Consider the following 26,710-nt stretch of genomic DNA (forward strand, 5'->3'; position numbering starts at 1 on the left):
AACTTTCAAAATTTACTAAAAATTAAAAAATCAAAAATATATTTAACTGAGAAAATATTTCATTTTTTAGGAGTTCCTAAAGTGAGGGTAACTATCTAGAAAATGCAGCTATTAACTATATTTATAGAAAAAAAATGATTTTTTACACTACTTGTATCATTTGACAATTTAATTTTAGAAATATTTTGATTAATAAAAAAACAACCTTTGTATTTGTAAAAATATTAAGAAATTAAAAAGTAAAATAGTAAATATAAGGTGTAAATAAAAGTTTTGTATGTATTAAAATAATAGTATCTGATTACCGAAAACCCCAAAATCAATCACTCCACCAAAACATCAATTTACAAATCTAAAATCCCATAAAGCTATAAAGCTATAAAAAAGAACCATGATTTACCAAAAGGAAAAAAAAGAAAAACAAAACTCTTGTTGCGGCAATTTTCTCATGACAAATAAATGAAAGGAAAAATGTTAATTTACACCTATCAATCTTCATATCCCTTTCTAACACCTAATAAAAAAATACTTTTTATTCTTTCTTAGTTAATTAATTTTAAATTATTATATATTTTAAAGTAAAAATGTTATTTTACTAATACTGGATAGGTGTTGAATAAAAAATAGGGTGCTTATATATATATATGTATCAAGAGACACTTATTAAGTGATATCGTTGGTCTGCTTGTTGGCTTATTTGCGTTTGCACTTAAAACTTACTAACATATCAACCATAGTAATATCTGTTATTTCTACCAATCTATTCAAAAGAAAACATCTTAAAAAAAATAAAAAATTTAAACATTTAATAAGTATAGATCGAAAATTAAAAAATGTTGTGGAAAGTAGAATGACTACGATGAATTACCTAAACTTAACGGTCAAATTTATACAAACTTTCCGGTGTCTAATAAAACATTATCAAAATGGTTTAACATACAAGCCGGCACATAATAAAACTAAAAGAAATCTTTCATCCTAACTTTACAGCAATAATAAAAAAAAATTCTGTTGAAAACCATCGAAGTTTTGTCGTGATTATTTATTTTAGATTAATTATGTTTTTATTCTCGATTTTTAAAGATTACTGATTTAATTTAATTTTTCAATTTTAAAATTATATAAATTTAATTTTTTAAGTAAATTTTGTTAAATTTATATTTCAACCTTGTTTTTTAATATTTTTTAACTAATATTGAAATGATAAAATATGTTAATAATTTAAATGTTAAATTTATTATAAAATATATTTGAAAAATAAAAAAATTTAATAAAATTTAGTTAAAAAAAATTAAATCGACACATTTTTCTAATTTCAAAATTAAGAACTAAATTAAGTAAAAATTAAGGAAAAAAAAACTGATTACGATTAGGAAAGAAACGTATTTAACCCTTCATTTTGAATATTAGGAAAATTCAATATTTTTTCTCTGTATTATGCGTTGACCGGCGGCATGGCCTGGTTCAAAGTCGTGGTTAAACAACAGTAACAAAATAGAATTGAAAAAACAAATTGTGATTTTGAATAACTCTTTTTTCAAAGAAAAAAAATGAATTGAAAAAGGTTTTGGTAACAATTTATTGAGAAGCAAAGGGTGTCTATTGTGGAGAGGAGAAGGAGGAGGAAGCGGGAGAGGAAGAAGAAAAGGAAGCCGTGGATGTTTCCGGGGATTTCCGGCAGAGGGGGCAGGTGGCGTTCAACCTGAGCCACTCGTCGATGCAATCTGCGTGAAAATAGTGGTCACATTCCGGAATGCTCCTTAGCGTCTCTTTGGGTTCATATTCTGAGAGGCAGATTGAGCAGGTGTTGTCGCTGGGCTTCAATAACCGACCACTCTCTCCGATCAGAGTTTTCGGGTACTTTTCAATGGTGGCACCGTCAAGACCCGCCGCAAAAGGAACGGGTTGCAGGGAAATGCTCATGGGAAGATGCGTGCCACGTCGACGGTGGCTCAGCCTCCTAAACTTGCCGCAGACAAAGCACGAAATCCCGATTAAGCATAACAGACCTGGTATTCCCACTCCAATGGTTAACCCGTATTTTGCACTCCTCGAAAGACCTGTGTACATCAAATTAAGTAATATTTTATAAACCTTCTTTTATATCTCTATTCACCTTCTACTATTTACATACAAGTATTAATTAAAATTGAATAATAAAAATCGATTTAAGAATTCAGAAAAATATAGGCTATTGCTGACTAATACTATATAATTATTTTTAATTATAGATGTCAATTCATAAGGCTTGCTTCCTTTGTGGAACATACTCGAACTGAACCTTGACAATTTCCTAATATTATTTTATAATCTAAGATATATATAGTTGGAGTGCATGACTCACGCCTTGAAAGAAACCAACTCATCTCTAATTCTTTCCTACCTGATTGTCATATTTTCAACTCATCATCAATCATGCTTAGTGTTCCAATTTGTTTTTTAATGGAAATTATGAGCCAATAATCCATTTTCATAAATCGAAAGTCAAAGAACCCTACACTGTGATCAAACTGGTTCTGGTTTCCTCGAGAAAAAAAATTCTTTATTCAAAGTTCGGCAGCAAAATAAATTCAGTCGTTTGAAATTTGGCAACAAAATAAATCCAGTCGCTCTCACTGAATTTCATTTTTATTTCCGACACGGTTTGTTCTATAAAATAGTTTATCATCATGCTGTGAAAATTTAATCTTTCTACTGAATCCCACATAAACAATGTGTTTGTTCTTCCTCAGAAGAAACATTTGAAATAATTAAGCTATGTTCTCCGAAATAAGAAGACGTTATTTCTCTTTCGCGTATATTGTCAACTTCCACCACAGCCATCCATTTCTGAAGATGGCGGCATTAAACCCGAAGTTGACAAAGAGTTGCTTGATTGCTTATTTATTCATTTCTCAATCAATCGACCCTTTACCTACCAAACTACAAATTTGACAAACAACCTCAACCAACTAAACTATAGCGTCAACGTGTCGCATGTTGTTGTGAATCAAACACAACCACGAAACGAAAATTGAAGAGCAAAGTAATCAATCAAAACCATACCTTTGCCGGAGTCCCCAGGGAAGCACCCAACTCGAAGACTTTGATTTTTTTTATCAGAGAACCCACAAACTTGACCACTGAGTGCACAATCGCCGCACCTGGGTTCGGTCCACACCAATTCAATGTCTGTGTTGAGATCGGGCCAGAAGGGCCACATGGGCATGTCCAACACAGGGAGAGGAACAAGAGAATGAGACATTACTTGACACAGTTCCGGCATCATCGTTGACGACACAATAGGTTGCGACCACGAAGCTATCACCGAATAGTTTCGGTTGTTGTCGCTAAGGCACGAAATCGGCATTAACGGAGGGAACTGAGACGAGCCCGTGACGTTTGAGGGGCAACGCATGAAAGTGAGGTTGAAGGGAGACGATCCATAAATCCTGGGGTTCAAAATAAAAGGTGAACCCGAAAGGTTCCAGTTGTGTAAGAACCGTTTTGGGAGACATCCATTGGGGTCGTTGACTTGGATGCTTTGGGAGTCGTAGTCGATGTTTTTGACGACGAGGTTCCCGAAACCTGGGATGTCTATAACTGTTTGTGTGCGGTTGATGCAAGAAAGTTGGAAGCTTGGAACTGGGAAATAGCTGCAGCGAGGATCTTGGTTGGATTGTTTCAAACCGAAAGGGAAGAGAATGTCTACACCGCCGCATCTGAAGGTGTCACAGTTAGGGTGTTGGTTGTTGTTGGCTCTTGTGGTTTGGAGATGGAAAAGGAGGAGACAGAAAGAACATAGTATGAGTGAGGTAGCCATTGATTTGAGAGGGTGAGAGGGAGATAATTAAGAGTGAAAAGTGTTGTGTTTTGAGTTGGGAAAGGGTAGGGTGGGTGTGGGGGGTTTCTTTAATGGTGAGTGCATTCCCAACAAGTCACCAAGAGAGGGAAGTAGAAAATGGAACCTCCCAAGTCAATTTTTTTTTACGTAATTGTCAACAATGGTCAATTCAGGGCACTCGCGTGGCACTCCCATTGAACTGTTCCACAAATGACCGATTGCAAGAGACAAAACAGAAATATAAAGAACAAAGAATGCAGCTGAAGTGGCAGCGGGATTCACTGCTTCCTTCAGTTTCCTATGGTCGTGTGGAAAAACTTTCACGGCAAAGTTCAGTCTTAGTTGTAAAAAAGGGAAAGAAAATCAGTATTTCCATGTTGGTTAGAAAGATGAGAGTTAAAAAAGTTCAAATTGCTTGCGACTTAAACTACACACACAAAATCGAAAAAAAGGACTGAATTTATAATGTTTTTATGGTCTATAAAAGAAACATGAATCCCCTTCGCATTCACCAAAATTGACACGGCAACTCGTCTGATTGATCCTTTTCACTAGTAAAGTTAAGCTAATTAAAGGATCGGTCTAATCCTATTAGGCACACACTTCCACCAACTTCTTTAAATTCAATAATAATAATAAAGGAACGGTCGAATAATGTTAATATTTCTCTAGTGTAATATTTTCTTTATTACACTAAGTTTGTAATAAAATTCTTAAGGTAAAAGTGGAATTAAATAAAATGGTAAGACGTAGGAAGGAAATGAATGGTGCAAGAAATATCGACAATGACGATAGACTTTTTCCTCATGCTACCTCATTACTACTAACTTCACCTCCTTAATAGAATAGAAAAAGACTACAATACTTTCCATGTCACCATACCATCACCGCCTTTGTCACTAACATCTTTGTCTGCTCCACCGTTTTACTGCATTTCTTCTCTGTAATGCATTCACTCATTGAGAGGAAGAATAAGAGGGAGAAATCGTTTTGAAAAATAAAAAACTCATTTTGAAACTACCATTTGTGTTTTGGGATACATTTCATGTATTTTGAAAAATTTGTTTAAAAAGTTCATTTCGAAAAGTTCGTTTCAGAAAGTATATTTTGAAAAGTTCGTTTCAGAAATTATATTTTGAAAACTTGTTTCAAAAGGTTTGATTTATATGTCAAAAAAATTGTTCTGAAAAGCTCGTTCTGAAATATATTTAATGTGTTATGAAAAGCTTCCTCCTAAAAACCTGTTTTGAAAATCTTATTTTAAAAATTTACAGAAATCATATTTTTGAAAATTTTCAAGATTATTCCGGAAGTTCCCTTTTAGAAAGATAAAATTATTATTTTAAAATTGTGGGGTTGCAGTTAAAAATTATAGAAGTAGGCCAAGAAAAAGCCCACGAAGAAATGGTGTAAGAAATGTGGAACCCATGAAACCTCCTTTTTATGGCTTGAAAGTGTAATTTACTGAAAAAAGATCGTATTTTTAGTTTCCTAAACATCAAAATCATGCAATAATAATTCTTTGAAAAGTACATACTTATTAAGTAAACTCTATTTATACTCTAGTATTGTGCAGATATAAATTTATTATTATGCAAATATTAATAATCATATGAGAATTGCTTATTATTTATATTATTACTGTTTTACTTTTTTATTATTGATTTACTGATTTATTACATGAAACAAATAAGGTGACCAATTTTTGATATTCTATAAATTAAGTTAAGTTGTTCACGAGAAAATGCTGCAAAAGTATCCATGTCTGTGACAGATATTTATAAATAAAATTCATGATAAATAATTGATACATGTATTTTAATATTTATTTATAAATAGGTCTGGTTTATATGTATTATATTATTCATATCAACGAATATTTGTTGTTCATAAAAAATTAAAATTTAATTTATATTTTATTAAGTTAAATTTAATTTATATTTAATTAGATTAGATTATATTAATTTTAATTTAATTTATATTTTATTTTTATAATTTTATATAAACTAATTAATTTTTTTATTACGAATAGGGTTATAAATCACGGATCGGCTGTCTGATCCGATCCTGTTCATGAGTGTGTTTCGTTTTGTAGACATGAAAATCACGCAAAAAAAAAAAATTATATTAACATATACAACCATTTTTTACAAAAACAAAATTGTAGTAATTAATTAATTACAGTGGAAGGAGAAGGATTGCAGTGATGAAGAGATGAAAAAATTTGCAGAAGGTACAGTGAGTGCTAGAGAGATTCTTGAATGCAGAGACGATCAACAGGGACGAAGAGAAGTTGATGCGCAATGTCCTTGAACTGAAGAGGTCCTTCGTTGCATTTAGAGAGCAACCTTGCAGCTTCTTCCTTTGTCAATCTAACCCTCACTCTCACCCCTTCTTTTTCTCCCACCACCTTTTCATTTTCATTTTCTTCTCCCATTATCGTAGCTTCTACCTCTGCAAACCGCACACTTTTCTTCACTCTTTCTTTTTCTCTCGACTCATCTCTGTAAACTCCTTTTCTCACTTCCACTGCCTCCACTTTTGCCTTTTTATGTGACACTTTTCCTCCGAAGCATGCAAACATGGTGCGAATCATTCTCAGTTAATCAGTTTTACGAAGGAACAAACTGTGTTAAGTGCTGAGCAAAAGGGGCATGGAAGAGTGAATTTATAGCAATGATTTAGGATTGGTCTTGCACAAGTTTGAAGCGTCAAACGGGCATGCAAAATAGTAAAAGGTTAGTTTCCTTGGAAATTTTCTTAGCCAATGAGAGACCCAGAGATGAAAGTAGTCGTGATTAGAAATCTATTAGTCAAGATCCAAGTCATTGACCCATAACCTTTGTTGTTATTCTCCTTAAACCATGCAAGTTTTGCTTCTGTGGTGAAACTCTAAACACTATTTTCATGGTTGAAATGATATATATATATATATATATATATATATATATATATATATATATATATATATATATATATATATATATATAACACTGATATTTTAACAATTAATTGACAATTTTTTTATCACCTGAAATGATATATTCTAAATGATTCTAAAATATAAATAAATAAAAAAATAAAAAATAGAAAGTTACTTAAAAATATTATTTTAGATTATAAAAGAAAATTATCACGTTGTTAAAAATAATTTTGTATACATGTGAGATGATGGCTTTAATATTATTTTTCATGTTGCTTAATTGACATGTGGAATATATTTCCAAAAACTTGTGTAAAGATTTAGAAAGTGACCTAAACATTATTTTACTTCGAAAAATAATTTTTTGACAAATAAATTTTTAATGAAATTGAAAAAGTTATCAAATAGAATAATTTTTTATTTTTTTATGAAAGTTACAAAGATAAAATAATAAAGTTCTAAGGTTTTATTTGTAAATAGTTATTTGTTAAAGTTTGTCAATTATGTTTTAATTTTTATGGATCTCACCCGCTAATTTTGTTCTCCATATTTTGGTTTTATTCTCTACATTAATGACATAATAGTTTAGTTAAACAATTAAGTGTATTTTTCAATAAAGTATGCTTTTAGGATTTATAAACTAGTCGAATGTTATTAATATATTGCTACGAAATTACGTTTATAAAAGAAAATTAGGATTTATGATATAATCATGAAGATGTCAAATGTAACGTTTAGTCTTCTTTTTTTCAAGTAAACTGCAATTAGGAAAGTTACACATGTAATAATATATATATATATATATATATATATATATATATATATATATATGTGGTAGAATTATTTTACAGACTTCTGAATTATAAATTTTTTTATTTGATTTTATTAAGATAATTTGTTTATAGCCATCAATTTTATGATTTATCACTCACTTTTTTATTTATTTTTCTTGAATGGGATGCCAGTATATTTTTCTCATAATTTTTCATTCCTTAGTATTAAAATTTCGACTCTTGATATTCATTCAATTTCTTTCATACTTTTAATTTTTTTTTTATTTTTACTTTTAGACTTATGGTAAATATTATCCACTAAAAGTTTTCTTCAACTTAACGTATATCATTCCAAATTATTTTTACTTTTAGACTTATGATAAGTATACGATTTTTTTTTATTTCAATATTTTTATTTTAATTATTTTCTTATTTTAATTATTTTCTTATTTTAATATAAAATTTGTATTAATATTTTATATTTTTCCACAAGTTTTTTCCATAAGTTTAAAAGAAAAAACACATAATTTGATTGTTGGCTTTTTGGGGAAACATACAATTAAATTTTTGATCAAAAACTAAAAATTAAAATCCAAAAATGTTTAAAGGCAGAAATAAATCAAGCCTTTTACTCGATTTATTTTGACCAGCATCCAGAGAAAATTAAACTATTTCACCATACCTTTTCTTCTTCTTGGTCAAACAATTCAAGAAATGGCGTGTTGAAATTGAAAAACTTTTTATTTTTAATTTACCATTGGGATTAATTTCTGTTTTGTACTTGAAATAAAAAATAAATCATATTCACTCTTTTTCCATTGGTTTCTTATTTGGTCTACGATGAATATTATATGATGGCATCTTAGAAAGTGTTTGGAAGAACTGGTCGTAGAGAAATTATGCAACGCGCTTTTGATTAAAATTAGACTAAGTTGGAATTAGTCATGTGATTATGTTTCCAATTAATACTTGGCTTTTGTTATGCACTTCTGTTACTATCAATTTGAGTTAACTATATATGTTATTGTGCCTATAATAAGCTTTCTGAAACCCTTATAAGCGAAAGTTTTGTTAAGATTTAAAGCATTCTAAAATTTTTAAGACCACGTTTACTTTGGATTTTTTGAATTTTCACAAATAGTTGTAAAATATAATTAATTTTTGCTTTATTTCTTATCTTCAAAAGATTTAGAAAAAAAGAAAAGAAAATGCAAATGTTTATAAACTAAGTTAATCTACTATTGTAAGAAAAGTTAGGTTACAATATAGGCAAGTGTATCCGATGAATATACAAATATTAGTACCTATCTTAAACTAACTTTTTTATATTAACATTTCAAAATAATCTATCCAAATTACATTTACTAGCATAAACACAGACACGAGGCGCTATCGTGCTTGTGCCTGTGTGCATATATTTTTTAAATATGTGTAATATTATATTAGTAGGTGATAATAATGTAATATTATTAAGTTGTTATATAAATTAAAATTATATTTATTAAAAATAAAGAAAAATATGTCAGAACAGATGAAAAAAATAATCATTGATAAATAAAGAAGAAGAGAAAAAGAAAAAATAGCCGAATTTATAAAAAATTATAAAAATAACAGTCAATTTTTAAAAATTTAATAAATTATTATATTTAAAGGATAAAATTGATATTTTGAAATATGGACACAAAAGAGGGAATCCCCTTTATATATAGTTATAGATATTAAATATCCATACTATATTTTTATGATTATGAATTTTAGATTATTGTTTTTAGATTATTCATTTAATATTATACTTATTTATTATTGAAAGTCTGTAAATTTCAATGAATTATTTTTTTGATTATTTTATATGTTTTTTTGTTTTATGTATGAAAGCAATTTTCATAAAATAGTTTTAGGTGAAATTTTAAATTTCCATTTCGATTTTTATTAATCTCAACTGTAACAACGATACGATTATCTTTTCCAATTTCAGTATTTCTTTACATAGAGGTAGCTGTTTGTCATTATTGTTTTGTATTATGGTCTTGTACAGTTAAATTGTGGCTTATTGTTATTGTATATAATTTCTAACACAAAAAAAAAATGTTTTTTTCTTTTCTTTGGCTAATTACTTACCAAATTTTTACATATTTTTATTTTAATTATAACACTACCACGATCTTCTTCTTTTTTTGAAAACAGGCTTTAGACATGTTTTTAGTCAACCACCTAAAAATTAAATTAATAAATATACATGAAAAACAGTAAATAAGAAGGAAAAAAATATATCAAGTTTTCTCTGCGAAAAAACAAAGTAAAGAAAAATTGGACAAATAGTATTCAGCAGAGAATAAGCATATAGTCATTGGTTGCATATTCGAATACAACACCTTACAAATCAAGTGGGGAGGGTGTGAAGAGAAAAAAAGAGAGTGCAAATGAGTTATAGAATGTTGATTGGATATTGGGTGTAAATAGTGAGGCCCAAACATGGAGGGTGGACAATTGACATGCTTTACATGTGTGGCGAGACAACGGAGAATTGAGAATCAGAAAGTGAGTTTGTAGCAGCTCAGCGTGAACGATGGGTGGAACTCAGGCGTTGAAACGAATCCCTCGCATAAAGTTTCCCAACAGACGCGCCAACGCTTCTGGTCGGTATACACTTTCTCTCCTCTTCAATTTTTCTCCGTTTTCCACTCTCTGTGAGTTTCTCATTCACTTTCTTGCCATTTTCCGCCACAACCAATGAATAATCTGAGCCTAAAATCGGAATGAAGTCAAATACTAAAGTTGATTAGAGTCAAGGGCAAAGTAATATGTATAAGTGAGATCTACTCTTCATCTCCCAAGCTGATTTTGTGAGCTTGAACTACTCCCATATTCAAATTGTAGGGTGATGCTATATTGTTTTGTGCCGATTATTCTATACAAGCTCTATGGTTTTAGTGGACTTCGTTCACTTCGGCTTAAGGGGCTATTAGTATTACTTTTTTTAATTGCACATAAGGATTCATGGTTTACGAAATGGTGTTTCTATCTGCATCCCATCAACGATTCTAAGGTGTCTCGCTTGCCCTTCAAGAAGTCTTGTGTTTGAAGTCCCAAATTAGACCATTTACTTGTTGAAAATTCAATATTAGGAAGGATTAATATGCTTTAATTAATTTTTTTGGCGTTTTTTTTGTTCAATCTAGGTTTTCATTTTGATGATTATGTTGTGATTGATGAGAGGGTACAAAATGGATTTATTGAAAATATGGTTTTTGTTGGAGTCTATTTTGATCCGTGTCGCTAGCTGATCAATCCAATGGGATATGGCTAAGTGGTTGTTGTTTTGGTAAATGTTTTTAAAATTGGAATACCTGTTTGGTCGTGATTGAAAGTGTAGTCGAATTAGTGATAACTAAATATTTATGTTGTTATTGTAAAAGGTTTTACATTGCGTCAACCAATGAAAATTCACGGTTGATATGACTTTTAAAGTAATTATCATAAAATCAAGAAACTTATCATGCCCAACCTTCGTAATTATCGCATTGTAAAACTTCTCTACATCTTCCATATATTTAGACTATTTACTCTAACTAAAATTTTACATTAACATAGAAAGATCATATTATGTATTTTATAAGATGAAAATTTGTAATAAATAGTTAAAGAATTTGGAAATTTGCTTCGAGATCGTGATGGGTTCATATCTGGTTTTTGAACTATTTTTTGTTCCACTGGGTCCGTTTGGGGCAGCGGATGTATTTTGAAAATTATGGTTGTTATTGGTACTAGTTGGATCCTCTAGACGAGTGACAGAATTTTTTTCTCAATTATCTGTCGATTGACTGTGAGTAAAATTACCAATTCTATTGAAAAATTTCATTGCAGGTTCTGCATCTGAGACTCAAGCTGCATCTCCAGCTACTGATGCTAATTTGTCATTCTTTTCAAGTTCAAATGCTTCCGCAGCAGTGGGAGGGAAGGCCTCTCTTCAGCCCAGAAGAACTCCAGTGTCCAAAGAAGAAATTGAAGCAGTTTTGGTATGGAAAATCTCCTTCTTGGTGCTGGGTTTTTCGCCTTTTCTGATTAAACTTGTTACTTTTTTTCATAAGAAATACATTTTCTGAGACAAAGTTTTACTGGGTTAGGACCCTGCTTAGCCTTGCATGAGCAACTAACTATTGAACTTTGCTACTAGTTAGGCTTCTTAACAACTTCCTCCAGGAGAAGTCCAACCGTTGGGTGTGCATGGTTCCCACACTGGAACCTACATACCTGTACAAAAAGTGAATATTTTCATGGAGGAAGTCTTCCTCCCAGAATATTCCCGTGTTTTTCTTTTATACTTATATTTTGTAAATACTAATCATCTTTGGTTTTAGCCTTGCTAAGTATTGGCTTAATTGACTGATCACTACTTGATAACTGGGAGTCAAATCAAGTTTTTTTGCCCCTTGGTTTATTTCTATTACTAATTTAAAGTTGTGGACTTTTGGCAGTTGGGTGGTTGCTTCTAATGAAAACTGTTCTGGAAAACGCACCTGTATCTTGGACTTCTTTCTGTGACTCTGATTCATCAAACTTCTGACGATGCTTCCTTTTCCTTTTTGTTGTTCGAGTTTTCTGTCCACAGTTTACTGATTCAAATTGTCAATAATGGAAAATGACCAGGTTTGAACTTTGAAATTGAGAACCGTGTTGTCCATGCTATTACTTCTATAACTAGCCAATTTACCTAGGCACATGGTGCCTCAGTTGCTTGTTATACATTTAATTAGCAAGGAAATGTGCAGAGTAAGAGAAGAAGAGTGTTTGTTATGGACCATATTCCATCGAGGATGTTGCTGGTTGCAGCCATGAGTGGAAAGCTGAACTGCTAGGTCTGAATCACATTCAATATATAGTTGTTTGATTCCCTTGTGCCATGCAACTTTCAAAGCTTTCAAATTTGAAAAAATATACTTTGACACACTTCTACATTCTACATTCATTTGACACATTATTTTTCACTCTCCCATTATAAAAACCGTGTCAAATGAATGTACGTATGTCATCCTACCATTGCCCATCAAAATCCCCCAAAGGCTCGTCATTAGGGTATGAGTGTACCTTATTTTTCGTTGAAAACCAAATGACCAATTACCAAAGCAGTCTCTGAACTCACCTCCACAGGCAGCCATGTTTTTTCACACTGATCTGCCACTGTTACATTTCATTTAGCGGTAGCAAAACGAAAACCTGGCTCAATGTAGGCGGACCTGTTGGGCTGGGCCATAAAGCCCAAATTTAACTGAGGCCTAGAAAATGAAGTCCAAGCCCTGTGGAAGTCTGGTTTTTGTGCGCTAAACCGGTATTTGACCATGATTAGATTGGGATTTAACTCAAACTTTAAAGTCCAAATCCGTTTTGTCACCTCTTCATCCATCTAAATTAGGGAAGGTTACATTTGATAAGAACACTGCATTTCGGCACACTATCGTTAAAGTGATATAGAATCTCCTACATGTTTGTAAGCATAAACATGTATTTTGGCAGAGTGTGCAGTTTTTTTTTTCCTTGGTAGAGTGCAGTTTTATATCCTATTCGAGTTTGTTAAATTTAACTTTAAAACATTTATTTACCTAATTACCAAGAAATAAGGGATAACCCGTTAGAAATTCAAGCAGAGTTTTATGCTTATGGGTCAGTTATAGAAACTGTCACCACTACCGCTTATGTAGCACGAACAGTTGGATTTATTATGAAATATTTGAATTTATTGCCATTTATTTTTTTTAAAAAGTAGCTCACCACTGATATCAAATTTAAGATTTGACTCAAAGGTGATAGAATTCCTGGAAAAGATAAATTGTGCTTACAAGGGTTGACTAGAAAATCAATTATTGAAATTCTGATAAAAAATATTTTTAATAAACTGAAAATTAATCATAATGTTACTCATTGATTTTTTTTTATTAATAACTATTACTGTACTTATCATACAAAAATATATTTGACATTTTAATGGAATCATATCCTCAAACCTAAATAGCATAAACAATTATTTATGCAACAAAATAACAATATGCTTCTTATTCTAAAATAAAAAATTTATATTTCTGTTTATACGATACTCTTTTATTACTCCCATCCTATATATATAACACTCTTTTTGTTTTTCCAAAAATAATTTAATTTATATAAATGTTACAAATTATTAATTTATTTCTTGCATAAAAGCTTTTAAAGTAGTTGATATACGTAAATATTATTAGTTTCGCCCCTTCATCATTTCATCATGACATCTCTTACACATTTTTTATTTAGTATATGTTTATAGTTGATTTTTTGATTTACCTATTCATGTGTAATGCATTGTTAAGTTAATTTATATAAAATCAAATGATGTGCTACATTATATATTAATATGAAGAATTTACATCACTTTTATAAACTAAATTAAGTATGGAATACATGTACGAAAGCTCAATTAATATTATCGTAATGACATATATCATCACATAGATAATGTCAGATACACATATAGATTGCTTAAATAAATTTACATGTGTATGAACTAAATTAAGAGTTTGTAACCAATTTTTAACGCTAAACTCTACAATTAACCCAACAATGTTATTCATATTTTTTTTTTTATAATTTTCACTTCATTTTGTATTTTACCCTAATTATATTTTAACCAAATTATTATCAATTAATTTACGATAACTTCTGTAATTCAATAAAATATATTGATTATTTATTTTTTGCAATGATGGAAGATGACTTACACACATTAATAATTAATAATCACGATACTTAAACAGCTAATAACTTTTAAAACTTTATATTATTTTCTTAATATGTGAAGAATTGCGGGTGGGGAAAACTGATGGGCAAAAGTGTCTTTTCGCGATAACCGCAACAGCAAACGGTAGCTCTCTGTACGAAACAAACACCATTTTCTTGGGCTTCGAGCCGCTTTCTGTTTCTTTCCATTCCAGCGAGGAAAGTGTCCATCCCCAAGAACCAAAACCCTTCTCTGGTATATTACTTCAAACTCTATTCATACAAAATTTCACTTTTAATAATAGGTCGTTTACTATATACTCTGGCACTTCTAACTTGTAAGCTGTAGCTGTCGTGCCACATGTTCTATTTCTTTGACCCATTGTTTTATTTTATTTTATTTATTTATTCTCAAGTTGTGTGTTTTCTTTCGATCTTCGCTTTGTCTGGAGTATTAGGGTTGGTATATCAGCAACATGTGTTGATCTAGTTTAGTAGTTCTGAGTTTCTGCTTGATTCGTGGTTCGAAGTGTATTATTATTGTTCTTTGTTTTCAGACGTTTCTGGTTCCGTATTTTGTAGCTACTACCGAACTTTTTCGACTGAGTTCCGTTGTTTAAGTTGATGAATGTGGGTGAAGACTTTTGTTGATCACGTGGAGTGTTTGTATAGGTGAAGTCTTTTCCTCACACTATTTAGATGAGCATCCGAGTCTTTTTGAGTTATCGGTTTTTTGCTTTTAAAGAAGCATTGTAATTAAGTATTCAGCATGCTGTTCGCTTTGGACTTTGGAGTAATACATAACCATAGTGAAATACTAAGCTGGAGCTATTCTTTCAGTATGTTTTATAATTTGATCTGCGTAAAAAAGTTGCTTCTTTTACCTCGAGAGGGGGGAAATAATGGAAAAGGGATACCTTTGGTTTGTTATGGCAGCTGGAAAACCAATGCCGTGACTAGTCAGTTTTATATCTTCTCTAGAACTTGCCTGTTTTGCTTGAGTTTTTGGTCCCATGGTCCCATGTGATTGGTAGTCTGCATTTTCCTAACGATCTTTCTGGACGAATGGATTTTGTATTCCACACCACTCTAATTGAAGGCAAAGTAACAGGCTTTTCTCTTCAGTTGTAGTAGTTTAACCACAACTATTCTGGGACTGCTTGTTTTGGATGTTCTAAAGATTTGCTTATGTTGTTTTCTTGTTAGCCAGTGTTAGTCCAAGATGTTTTTTTTTTTTGGGGGGGGGGGGGGGGGGGGGGGGGTTGGTGGTGGTGGTAAAGATTGGATGTCGATGTTTTGTGTGTCGCTGAACTTTTGTTTTTGTACATTTCAGGGCTGGCACCCATGTCATATTCCTATTATTTCCTGAAATGACCTTTGGCTGCATACTGGGCGAAAGTCAAAAACTGATTAGAACTTATGAATCAGCTAAGGAAGTGATGAATTTTGTGCCGATTTAACCTCTTGGTGTGGTTATTATTTGAGGATAAACCCTGCTTATGCTGTCCTCCTCAAAATAGGATTGCCGTCCTTTCTTCTTGTTGAAGGTAAATTTAATGGATGATGGTCCTCCGAAACTAAAAATCATCCCTGATCACTTTCAAGTTCCAACGTCAAGTTTAGAATCCCCTGAGAGCAGAACATCATCTATTACAGAGCCTGGAACTGATCAATCTTCAAGGTATGGTTCCCTGGTTAAAAATGAATAGAAGAAAGCAATACTAGAAACAGTTATTAAGAGACTTTCAATTTATTTGAGTCACTCAATCTAGCTTAGTTTAGGTCCTCACGCCATCAACGGACTCGAAGGAAATTAAGGACAGCTTTCATGTTGAACTTGTTTTCTCCTCGGCGACTGTCATGGGGTTCCAGTACTGGAGGTCAGGAAAAGGTGTGGTTTGAGAAGCTTTCATGCTGTGCATATTTTGTCATCGGTCAAGGTTCTATTATATCCTACCAATTAAATTTATATTGTGCAGGTTGAGCTAACAGCTGCGGAAGTAGAATCACTTCGAACAGAACTTGCTGATATAGAGGAGAGGGAAGCTCACTTGAAAGCTCAGTGAGTGATGTGACTAATTAGCAGAATTCTTTCGGTCACAATTCTTGTATCCTCTAGGTGCCTTGATCTCATTCATAGAAGCTGCACAGCAGAGTGTAGATGCTGGCATAAGTATTAAAATCTAGATACGTGTGACTTTTTGGAGTATTAAGAATAAAATGAGGACATCCTTTTTCTTTCGTTGTTATTCATTTCACTCCTCACAAGTGATTCTTCCTGGTGTGCTAGACACAGTTACTCTTTAGTCTTATTTGTAGTTGAAATAGCTGCATTGAGAAAATAAAGAAGTTAACTGTTTAATACCTATCTACCTATTCCTCCCCTTTCTGTGGGGAATTCTTGATTGGTTTAGAAGAGCTGGGCTGCTGTGCTTTCTTGTATAATGATTTATTAAATTAATTTTGTTTAACAATTAACACAGGTTGGAACATATTGATGAAGTTTTGCGGTCTGCTCGTTTATCTGGATATTTATACATTCGAACTGTACTAACTGCCAGCCCTACACCAGTTTATGTTTTTTTAGTTTGAGCTTCATTATTTATTTCACATGACAAACTGAACTCATTTGCTTTTGCACTTTCTTGTAAAGAGATGGGCAGCACTACCAGGAGAACCTGCACCGATAGATGATACAGAAGTAGATGACCGGCTTCCTCGTTTTGTTGTTCTCCACGGAGAATGTATATTTTTATATCTGTTGTGTACAGGTAATGCAGTAATTCATGTTCCTTCGTGCTTGTTGTAGCTCTCATTTTCAAGAATTACTTTGCTTTAATATTAATGCAGCTAAATCTGAGCAGTAAAGCTCTGCTCTTTGTTTCATATTGTTCTCCCGCACCATCTATTTTTTGAGTATATAAAGAAATGTCAATTCATTTGCAGATGTTTTATTCCTTTTTGAATATTCTTGTTTACTCCTAAACGATTTATGGTAGTGCTAGAATGCATGAAAATGGATCCAGCGGTAGGATATAGAATCTATAGATAACGGCAATTTTCTGTTTGTCATCGTATTTGTTATTATACTTGATATTAGTCACATGAATTTGCTCACATACATATGATGCCGGAATTCAACTGTTTTAGTCAGGATAACTCTTTTGATTTGACTGCCTGTAGGAATGGTATCTCGTCACAAAAGTGATGGAATGTCCGTTTCATTGTACCGAAACATAGATGTAAATAAAGAAACACCACCCGAGAACGAATATTCCATTGGAACATCCATGTCTTCAAATGATTTTATCAACCAAATATGAGCTTATTTTCATTTTTCAGTTAAATGCATGATATGAGTAATGAGAACATCAAAATTTACCGGGCTTCACAATTTTTTTCTACAGATAAATTACATTTGTGCCTTTTAAAATGTGGGTGGATGAGAAATGGAAGTGTTGGAAACCTCTTAATCAACGTGTGGAATGCCTTTTCAATAACTTTTACAATCAATTCCTCGGTTAGGGAAAAATTCATTCTCCATTGGATAGTACCTCTTCTACTATCTTGAAGTTTGTTATTGACCATTGTGTTCTTTTAAATCAGAAGCTCGTATTTAGGCTTCGTCACCATATAGTTAAAGACGTCTAGATGATGTTTGATTGGATTTCAACCTGTCAAGAATCAACTCTCCAAAAGCTTGAGCTATTGGAAGCTCCAAGAATTCTCTTTATCATTATTTAAAAAATTCCCTTTTATGTCAAAGGATGGACAAGCCGTAGACCCACCCTAATTTAAATAGAGTAACAGGAGCAGCAGCGGGGACTTTGCTCTTAGCTTTGTCAAGGAGACCCTTATGTCATGCTTAGAACTAGCTCTCCCATATGACTAAGCTATTTCGAAAAGGCCTTATATTTGTGTTTTAACCTGTCTTTGAAAAAGAACAACTGCACATGGTTAGCTCAATCAAACATAAATTATTCTCAAGCTTTTAAATGATTGACTTTCATTTACAATGCATCAATACATGCTTTCTGATGAAGGGAAACCATTGCAGATCTAAGCCCCCAGGACTCAACCCTTCTATCTGATATCATTGAAGTAGGAAGTTTACCATGTTTTAAGCAAGAAGATGATGAAATTCAGTATGCCTTTTATATTTTAACTCGTCATGGATTGCGATATGAATGCTCAAGCAGTTCTAAGATACAGGTGTGTTCACGTTAAGATAATTTGATTCTTATTTATAGTTATTATTGTATTTTAGTTTTACACTCTGAACCGATATTAAGCAATTTTCATCCTTGATAATTTTGATCACCATCTAAAGTCAGTCAAATGTCACCGTGTCAATGATGTAGTTTGGCTCCAATTTTCTTCTTTCAGGTGGACTCTTGGTTATCAGCTTTACAAAGCGAATGCAAGTTGGAATGTGATACATTTTGTAAAGCTGACTGCAAACTGGAATCTGATACTTCAGTTCCCAATGGTTCGACTGAGATGTAATATAAGTACACCTTGTTTGGTGAGTTTAAGTGGCTTTGTAAATCTTGGCTACTTTGTAAATGACGATGATATCTTGAAAGTAACTTAATAAAAACTAGTGATTTATTTGTGACTTTTGGCTCAAACCAGGACTTTAACTATCCATTAGGTTTAAACCTTGCAATTTTAATGACCTTTCTATATGTGTGTAAACTAGAGTTGGTACATCTTTATGAAGAAAAGCATAAAATTGAATGCTTATACCTGAATAGTGACTATTTTGGCATCTTGAGGTTTAAAGAAGGATAAAAACTCTGCATGAAGATTGGTGGTTATACTCTTGCGATCTCTGTTGTTCACCAACTGCATTATGAGTTGTTAGTGTCCAACTTTCATTATCTTCCTCGGGAGATTTTATAAGCTGTAAATAATATTGTAGGCATAAAATAGTTGATAGTTGGGTTACAAAACGATTTTCATTCTTGAAATAATAATCTAGAAAAATGTGAATGTCAAGATTAGGGTGAATGTATTTAGAATGAGTATGAATTAAGCTCTATTTGACCTAAAATACTAAACTAGAGAGACTTATCCAAAAGTCATTATAGGAATAGAAGTGAAAATCAAATACTAAAGGAGCGCCAATTTTAGCTATAATGGAGAGATATTTATGGCTCGTGTTTCACATCGGAACTTGTTCATTCTCCGATTTAGTTTGGTAAGAAAAAAAAATGGACAGTGAAAAAAGATGTGAGAAATGAGTGAAAAAAAAAAGATATTTTTTTGATCGTAAAGAAATAAGGGAAGTATTTATTTAATATTATCATTAGTATTATTTTTATTATTTTGATTAATAAAATAGACAGACAGGTAGTTAAGTTACTTAATTGATTGAGGTTAAAATAAATTTTAAATACATTTTTTGGCCTAACATAGCCGTATTGAAGAAAAATTTCCACGTTTTGGTGGACAATCTTGAGAGTGAAATTGATTGAGAGGGTTCCACAACTTTTTAATTTTCCATCTCCGTTACACTGAACCAAATGAAGTGAGTCTATTTATGTAGTTAAAACTACTATACTCAGACATTTCAAAAGGTGACCCCAGGTATTTTGTAACTTAAATTTCCTTAATTGCAATCGAGACTTGAGAGGTGGCGGATTCATTAAATTTATTTGTTATCTTCACAAGCGTTGTTACATTGATCCGTGCCTTCCCTTTTGGTGGGTTTATTATTCACAAATAATTTATCTAACATGCTAATCATAACCACCAAACTTTAACAGCCTCATCTAAGAAACTTTTTTTGTTTCTTTTTGGATACACATTACCATTTATATTTGCTCCACCAGAAAGGGAATGGAATCGGTTCGTTTTGTCCAAATGAAACAGTACCACGTAAAGTATTTGACAAGAGAGGGGGTTTCGTAATGATTTTCCAGGAACACAAGAATCTATAAAAGAGGATTGTTCCCTCTTTTCTCACCCTTTAAACTAATCAATCATTCATCAATCTTATTCTTACTTCATCATCCTTTTCAACCATCATTTCCTTTTGCTATTGTGCATTCTACATAATAAAATCTCTGTCTCATCTGCTGTTAATAATGTTATTCTGTAACATAAATGCGGATATCTATCCCCTGCGGATAGAAAATAACTTTAGGATGTGCAGTTCAATCTCTCACCATCCATTTTTTAATTATTTTTTCTGCCTTTATCTAAGTTTAATGTATATTAGCGGTTGAGATTCATGCACCGAAAAGTTAAATTGGAGAATAGTAGGAAAAGATGCTTATTTTTTATATTTTTTAATTCAATCTTATGAAAATTTCTTTATCAATAAATATGATGATATAAGGAAATCCCATGTAACAATCTAGTTATTTAACATGTCACTGGCTTGTCATTTTATATTGATAAAAAATACTTTCATATTTATTAATGTATAAAGATAAGTAACCAACATAATATAGTCTTCTCACCTAATTAAAAGTAAGTAAACTACAAAAATTAAGTTGAAAAAGTATAATCCTTTTGAATAATTTAATAAAAATATCAACCTAAAATTTAGTTAATCCAAATAAAAAAAAAGTAAAAATTTATGCGGTTTGTTTAACTAATATTTTAGAAGTGAGTGTAGTTAGGTGAGAATAAGAAGTGGCCAATGCAGGAAAGCGCACATATATAGGGGGAGGATCCGATTCCTAGCACGTGGACTCAAACATGTTTGACCGCAGTAGTAAAGTTACTTAATTAACCATAACCTTCACTACGTGCTCACATACACACCACTCATTTCCAATTTACACATCCAACCAAAAACTACCCAAAAGTTAAAAGAAAGAAAAAAGCAGGGACCAAATAGCAAAGGTAGGCGAAATAAAAGAAGCGATAATCCTTGATCGTTCTTCACCGTTGCATTCTTGTGTTCTCTTGTTCTGCTCTGCCACTGAGAACAATCTAGTCGAACGAAGCCAAGAAGATGGCCTCACAGGTTTGCAAATCTGCTTCAAGAGCCGCGAGGTCCCTTCTTTCTGCTTCCAAAGCCTCTCGTTTTCACTCTCGTAACTACCTCCTATCCTTTTTTCTCATCATCATTCTCTATTTTTTTTTGTAATTTTTTTATTTAAACCTTTCTTACACCCTAACCAGTATATCGTGGCGCTAAAATTAAACCTCCATGATTCTCTGCTTTCTTTTTAATTTCTTTATATAATTTGCGCGAACATCTGTTTTTTTTTTTGGATTGGAAATGTGTACTTTGTTTTGTCATGTGTACTTTGTTATGGTTTTCGTGAGGAACCGATTGGAAATGTGAATGGGTTGAATTTAGATGTTTTTGTGTTTCGCGGAGACGAAAAATGAATATTCGCTTTTACAGAAGGACGTGCGGTTGGGGCTGCTGCGGCTGTTTCATTGAGCAGCAAAGTGCCTTTTTGGTCCTCGAGCCATGGGAGGGGTGGTTCTGGAAGTGGATCCGCATCATCATGGATTTCAGGAGCCATTGCTCTTCCCGCTGCAGGTTTGGTCAGCGATTACTGTTGAAACAATGCATTTACTTTTTGACTACTGTGTGTTCGTGATCGCAAAGTGACAAACCGATACATATTTTAATTGCTACAAATGGGCCACTGTCGTTTATATCATATATATTTGTCTTCAGTGAGTAGATCTACACTATACAATTAATATAGATGGTTTAGATCTAAGATGTACATATACAAAAATGTGAATCTGATACAACAGACAATGTAATTATTTTAAAAATATATATAATACAATTGTGTGAGATCAAGTTAAGTTTTTGGATGTGATAGACTTCTAATTCCCTTACATTGTAAAATATTTCAAAACTTTAATCTTGTCTTTGAAGTAATAAATCCCTGCGTATTCTTTTCAGATTTAACCAATTTTTGACACATTCCTCGATCTCCGCCATGAACTGAAACTTAACACTGTGATAGATTAATCAATTGGAAAAACTGTGAATAAACATTTACCATTTTTTTTTATTTCGTTCTCCGTGTGTATCAATCCTCCTAAGACATTCTTTGATTGTAATACACACTCTACATTATTTTAATATCCTAGTTTTTTAAGACCTTGTTGTTAGCTTTAGAGTTTGAACAAAGTTTTAACGGTTTGCTTCTGTGCTTTGAATTAGTCGATGTGATCTTAACATTAGTGCGGGCTTCCTTTAACTTGGTATTCTGCTACTGATTTTATTCTATTTGCTTTTTCTTCCGTTGTGTCGTGAAGCTTACATGTTCCAAGATCAGGAGGTGCACGCAGCTGAGGTACACCTGACATTTCTTTAACGACCTTTTTCGCTGATACCGTTGGTTGCGTGCTGTTTTCCCTGACACGATTATAACGTGTCTACTTTTTTCTTACACAGCTGGAGCGCACTTTCATTGCCATCAAGCCTGATGGAGTGCAGAGAGGGCTGGTAAAGTGAAATTTCATTTCTTGCACTTCTTTATCATTTGTTTCTGAAACACTGTGAACAAGTAAGTGCAACTTTGTCCGCACGGGTCGCAATATTGTCCCCACTTTGAGAAATGATGACGAGTATGGAAATACAGTCTCAACTAATCTTTACTTAATTTCTATTAAAATGTTATGAATTCTTTTTTCTATATTCGTTAATTTAAATGTGTCACACGCACATTAGTCGAAACATGAATTCGTGATAATTTAGGACTATCTAATAATATCTTCCACACTTTCCTCTCTGACCTTAGTTCAGGTTTTGCTCACCATATTTGTTTTTCTTCCTTTCAGATTTCTGAGATTATATCTCGTTTTGAGCGGAAGGGGTACAAGCTTGTGGGAATTAAAGTAGTGATTCCTTCAAAGGATTTTGCCAAACAGCACTATCACGACCTGAAAGAAAGACCCTTCTTCGATGGGCTGTGTGATTTCCTAAGCTCTGGCCCTGTTATTGCAATGGTTAGAAAATAGAAATGACTCAACCTCTGATGGCAGGAATCAAACAAATCAGTGTTCTTAGTTTTTTATTTTTTTGTTTCCCCAAATTTCATGTTACAGGTGTGGGAAGGACAGGGAGTTATTACCTATGGCAGAAAGCTGATTGGAGCCACAGATCCTCAAAAATCAGAACCTGGAACAATTAGGGGTGATCTTGCTGTTGTTGTTGGAAGGTAACTATTTGTTCTGCAAATAAATGTGCTAGTTTTGTTTCTCTTTAATTTTTTTGTACATTATTTGGTCATCACAAATTTGATTATAACTTTCCTGTGCCTACAGAAATATCATTCATGGGAGTGATGGTCCCGAAACTGCGAAGGATGAGATTAAGTTGTGGTTTAAGCCAGAGGAGTTAGTTAGTTTCACTAGCAATGCAGAGAAGTGGATTTATGGTGCCAATTGATTTTTTCCCTCATGCCTTGGGTTTTCTATAAGCTCAGTGAGTTTTTTGGAATAAGTCATTTTTCAGCGGCTATACTGAACTCTAGAAGCCACAAATAAGCGCGATTGAGATCCGTAGCGTTATTGTATTTTAATAGGAATTGCATTATTTTATTAGATGTGTGACATTAATTATGCCAATAGTTCTAAATGGGTCAATTGGCTTTTCTTTAAAAGACTTGTTCATCTCATAATAGAAAACATGTGTGAGACTTTAAATCTTTAATGAATTCATAAATAATTTCTTTTAAAAATCTATTAATAAGTTGTATTATTAATTGAACCAGTGTATTTTTTAGGAAATTACTTTTAATTTCTTAATTTAGTTGTTTTTAACATTATTATGCTCAAAATAGGGACATAAGGTTATATATGTATATAATACAAAATATTTATTAATTTTTTTAATGATAAACATTAAAATAAAAGTTTGCATCAATATATATATATATATATATATATATATATATATATATATATATATATATATATAGGCTTTTAATTAAAATAACCTTAAAGATCTGTGGTATGGACGATGAGTTCTTGTAAAAAAAACTGGAGATCTCCAAAAATATCTTCTATATTTTTATGGTCCTTAGAGGATGTTTTTTCTACTCTTACATCTTAAAAGTTAAATTATAATAAGGTCGTGTATACATTAATAAAGAGTTATTTAAGAGCTCAAAGTGAGATTTACTATTAAAGTAAATTTTAGATGAAATTTTATAAAGTATTGTATAATGAGATAAAAAATTACTGTTAACATAGAATATCATAAGATTTTACTAAAGATGCTATAATTAATATTGTTTAAAGAAATCTTCTCTTCTAGAAACACATCGTCACTTAAATCAACTACATAATGAGGTGGAACGTGGTTACACTGAAGATAAATTTTTAATGCAGTTGCTTTTGTATGCAGTTTTTTTACTATTGTAGTGTAGTTTAGAATAAAATTTCAAGAATGATATAACTTTTAAAAAACAAATGACGTGAACAAGGTGTCAAGATGATACGATTTCGAAATAAGTTTGTACTATGATTTAATGACTTCAATTCTGTAACAAAATAAATAAAATTGAAGTTGTCATAAAAATCCTCATAATTTTGTACGACGTTAGTTCATTAAGAGAAAAATCACTTTAAAATGACAAATTTTCCTCTTAAAATCGTGCTAATTTCACAGCTTGTCAATTCTTTTATAAATTTGTACAATTTTTGTGATTCATAATGAAATTACATCTTTTGAAAATATGCACAATTTTTTTATTTCATAATTACATCATAATGACAAAACAGCCTTTGCATGCAAATTTAGTTTTAATTGGTGTAATCTACTAATCTGATTGAATATAAGGATTGTCTATGATTAATCACATGTTTTAAGTAAATTTTACTCTTTATAACATAAGTAACTTCACTAAATGACTTGAGTTTTATCATCTGTCTTTGTATTGCTCCAGAAATCTAAGCAAATAATTAGGCCTCTTCAGTATGCAAAAAGTTCAATTTCAAGACAAATTTATTTTCAAATGTTAATTTATTATTATTAGTTAAGAATTTTTATTTATTTTTTGCTTATAAACATTTCTAATATCCTTTTAATTAAAGGTACGAAATTTTACATATTCATATTGAATTATGACGTAATCAAACTTTATCAGTATTTGGAGTAAGACAACGATATGCATAAGATTCAAATATTATCTGTAGGTTGATTTCTGATTATATTTACATAATAATAATGACAATTTGACATGATTCTCTGAATAAAATTTTACATGTAAAACATGTTTCATTAATATAGTGAGAATATCATCCTATTCCACTGTTTTTTAGTTTACCAAAGAATTATTAATGTTAAGTAGTGAAGAACAAGTATATTGAAAAAAAAAAACTCATCAATTTAGATTCTATGTGTATTCAGATTACAATTCCTCGAAACGAAAAAAGAAAAAACCCAATTTAATTAGAGCATCTTGTATACAATAATACAATGACTAATCTGTAAACTGTATAATACTTAAAAGACAAGTTATCATATAAAATATCAGTTTTTTTTATTAACACATTAATTTTTCAAACAATTTTTTTTAAAACGTGAATAAAGTCATATTCATTTGTAAGTTCATGGTGATATGTTAATACTTTTAAGATTTTCCTTGAATAGGGAAAAGACATATTATAAAGATTTTTTTACTATTATTTTAATTTTTTCGTATTTAATGTAATTTAATTTAATTTTGATTATATACGTTAATTTGTACTTTGTTCATGTAAAATTTATTTATTGATTAATGAAAAAAAATCATCTATGTTATCATTAATGAATATATTTATAGAATTACCATATAGTTTTTGTCTGACAAATGTTTAATGATATAAATATTCAGCAATAAAATTAAGACAGTTTATGGATTATCACTTAATTCATTCTTCGAATATGGTCAAATTATTGATTTTGACGATTTTTTTTTTTTAAATTAGGCTTGATAAATTTTGAAGATAAATTTAGATTATATTTCACTTTATGTTGATAGATGTTTAATAATGTTTGAAAATCTTTTTTTTATGCTGTCCAAAAGATCAAAACTGAAAAATAACAATAGTAGTTTTAAAGTAGTTAGTGTCTAAATTCTTTTGAATTTGTATGAAATTGTGATTTTTCTTTGTTAATTCCATCCAAAAGAACATTTTATTAATTTTAGTTCTGTAAAATAATTGTGAATAAAAAGAAAAAAAAGTACATTTACCTTTTCGTTAGTTTGTGTATTAACACTCTTATTTCTTCTAATTTTAAAATAATTTATAAAATCAAATTTACGCACTTATTATTTCAAAATAAATATTTATCATTCCTCTATTTGTAACAATGATAGTTACCTTCTCTTTTTTATAATTTTAGAAAATTGATATTCACTTTTTTATTTTATTTAAAAATATCATATTTGTTAAAAAGTTATTAAAATTATGAAAATTAAAATTCTAAAATGTAAACATTGAAGTATTTTTAAAATAAAAATTTCA

General features: G+C 31.2%; 4 protein-coding genes across 7 annotated transcripts; 2 read left to right on the forward strand and 2 right to left on the reverse strand.

Annotated features, from left to right (window-relative positions):
* Positions 1-1,500: 1,500 nt before the first annotated feature.
* Positions 1,501-4,203, reverse strand: LOC114178565 (RING-H2 finger protein ATL20-like). Its single transcript, XM_028064560.2, has 2 exons — positions 3,046-4,203; positions 1,501-2,060 (listed from the first exon to the last, which is right to left on the reverse strand). Exons 1-2 carry the CDS (start codon positions 3,800-3,802, stop codon positions 1,600-1,602), a joined length of 1,218 nt encoding a protein of 405 aa, XP_027920361.1. The 5' UTR covers positions 3,803-4,203; the 3' UTR covers positions 1,501-1,599.
* Positions 4,204-6,023: 1,820 nt separating this feature from the next.
* LOC146887421 (uncharacterized) lies at positions 6,024-6,500 on the reverse strand. Its single transcript, XM_085670573.1, has one exon. It carries the CDS (start codon positions 6,417-6,419, stop codon positions 6,069-6,071), a length of 351 nt encoding a protein of 116 aa, XP_085526699.1. The 5' UTR covers positions 6,420-6,500; the 3' UTR covers positions 6,024-6,068.
* Positions 6,501-9,994: 3,494 nt separating this feature from the next.
* Positions 9,995-12,181, forward strand: LOC114178567 (uncharacterized). Its single transcript, XM_028064561.2, has 3 exons — positions 9,995-10,155; positions 11,384-11,535; positions 11,995-12,181. Exons 1-3 carry the CDS (start codon positions 10,086-10,088, stop codon positions 12,010-12,012), a joined length of 240 nt encoding a protein of 79 aa, XP_027920362.1. The 5' UTR covers positions 9,995-10,085; the 3' UTR covers positions 12,013-12,181.
* A 2,188-nt stretch (positions 12,182-14,369) lies between these two features.
* On the forward strand, positions 14,370-23,859 carry LOC114177663 (nucleoside diphosphate kinase III, chloroplastic/mitochondrial). 4 transcript variants are annotated; one of them, XM_085670668.1, is made up of 15 exons: positions 14,370-14,519; positions 15,597-15,944; positions 16,046-16,154; positions 16,243-16,325; positions 16,747-16,810; positions 16,917-17,034; positions 18,321-18,475; positions 18,650-18,695; positions 21,226-21,315; positions 21,633-21,773; positions 22,511-22,548; positions 22,650-22,700; positions 23,036-23,203; positions 23,303-23,415; positions 23,522-23,859. In XM_085670668.1, exons 2-15 carry the CDS (start codon positions 15,820-15,822, stop codon positions 23,643-23,645), a joined length of 1,425 nt encoding a protein of 474 aa, XP_085526794.1. In that variant the 5' UTR covers positions 14,370-14,519; positions 15,597-15,819; the 3' UTR covers positions 23,646-23,859. The 4 variants fall into 4 exon arrangements, with proteins under 4 accessions (XP_085526794.1, XP_027918908.1, XP_027918909.1 ...); XM_028063107.2 differs by lacking the exons at positions 21,226-21,315; positions 21,633-21,773; positions 22,511-22,548; ... (2 more) ...; positions 23,303-23,415; positions 23,522-23,859 and adding an exon at positions 14,846-14,935 and having other exon boundaries at positions 14,382-14,519; positions 18,650-18,881; XM_028063108.2 differs by lacking the exons at positions 14,370-14,519; positions 21,226-21,315; positions 21,633-21,773; ... (3 more) ...; positions 23,303-23,415; positions 23,522-23,859 and adding an exon at positions 14,581-14,601 and having other exon boundaries at positions 18,650-18,881.
* The last annotated feature ends 2,851 nt before the right edge of the window (positions 23,860-26,710 follow it).

This window comes from Vigna unguiculata, chromosome 3 (assembly GCF_037176805.1).
Source record: "Vigna unguiculata cultivar grain cowpea cultivar isolate G323 ecotype 2 chromosome 3, ASM3717680v1, whole genome shotgun sequence".
In the NCBI taxonomy this organism is placed as follows: domain Eukaryota; kingdom Viridiplantae; phylum Streptophyta; class Magnoliopsida; order Fabales; family Fabaceae; genus Vigna; species Vigna unguiculata.

Bases quoted from the DNA above. Each gene is read 5' to 3' on its own strand.
- LOC146887421 (XM_085670573.1), bottom strand. From the start codon at position 6,419: ATGATTCGCACCATGTTTGCATGCTTCGGAGGAAAAGTGTCACATAAA.
- LOC114178567 (XM_028064561.2), top strand. From the start codon at position 10,086: ATGGGTGGAACTCAGGCGTTGAAACGAATCCCTCGCATAAAGTTTCCC. The intron at 10,156-11,383 runs GTCGGTATACAC...ATTTCATTGCAG, and splicing joins CAGACGCGCCAACGCTTCTG to GTTCTGCATCTGAGACTCAA.
- LOC114177663 (XM_085670668.1), top strand. From the start codon at position 15,820: ATGGATGATGGTCCTCCGAAACTAAAAATCATCCCTGATCACTTTCAA. The intron at 18,476-18,649 runs GTGTGTTCACGT...TTCTTCTTTCAG, and splicing joins CAAGCAGTTCTAAGATACAG to GTGGACTCTTGGTTATCAGC. The intron at 22,549-22,649 runs GTACACCTGACA...TTTCTTACACAG, and splicing joins AGGAGGTGCACGCAGCTGAG to CTGGAGCGCACTTTCATTGC.
- LOC114178565 (XM_028064560.2), bottom strand. From the start codon at position 3,802: ATGGCTACCTCACTCATACTATGTTCTTTCTGTCTCCTCCTTTTCCAT. The intron at 2,061-3,045 runs GTATGGTTTTGA...TGATGTACACAG, and splicing joins CCCTGGGGACTCCGGCAAAG to GTCTTTCGAGGAGTGCAAAA.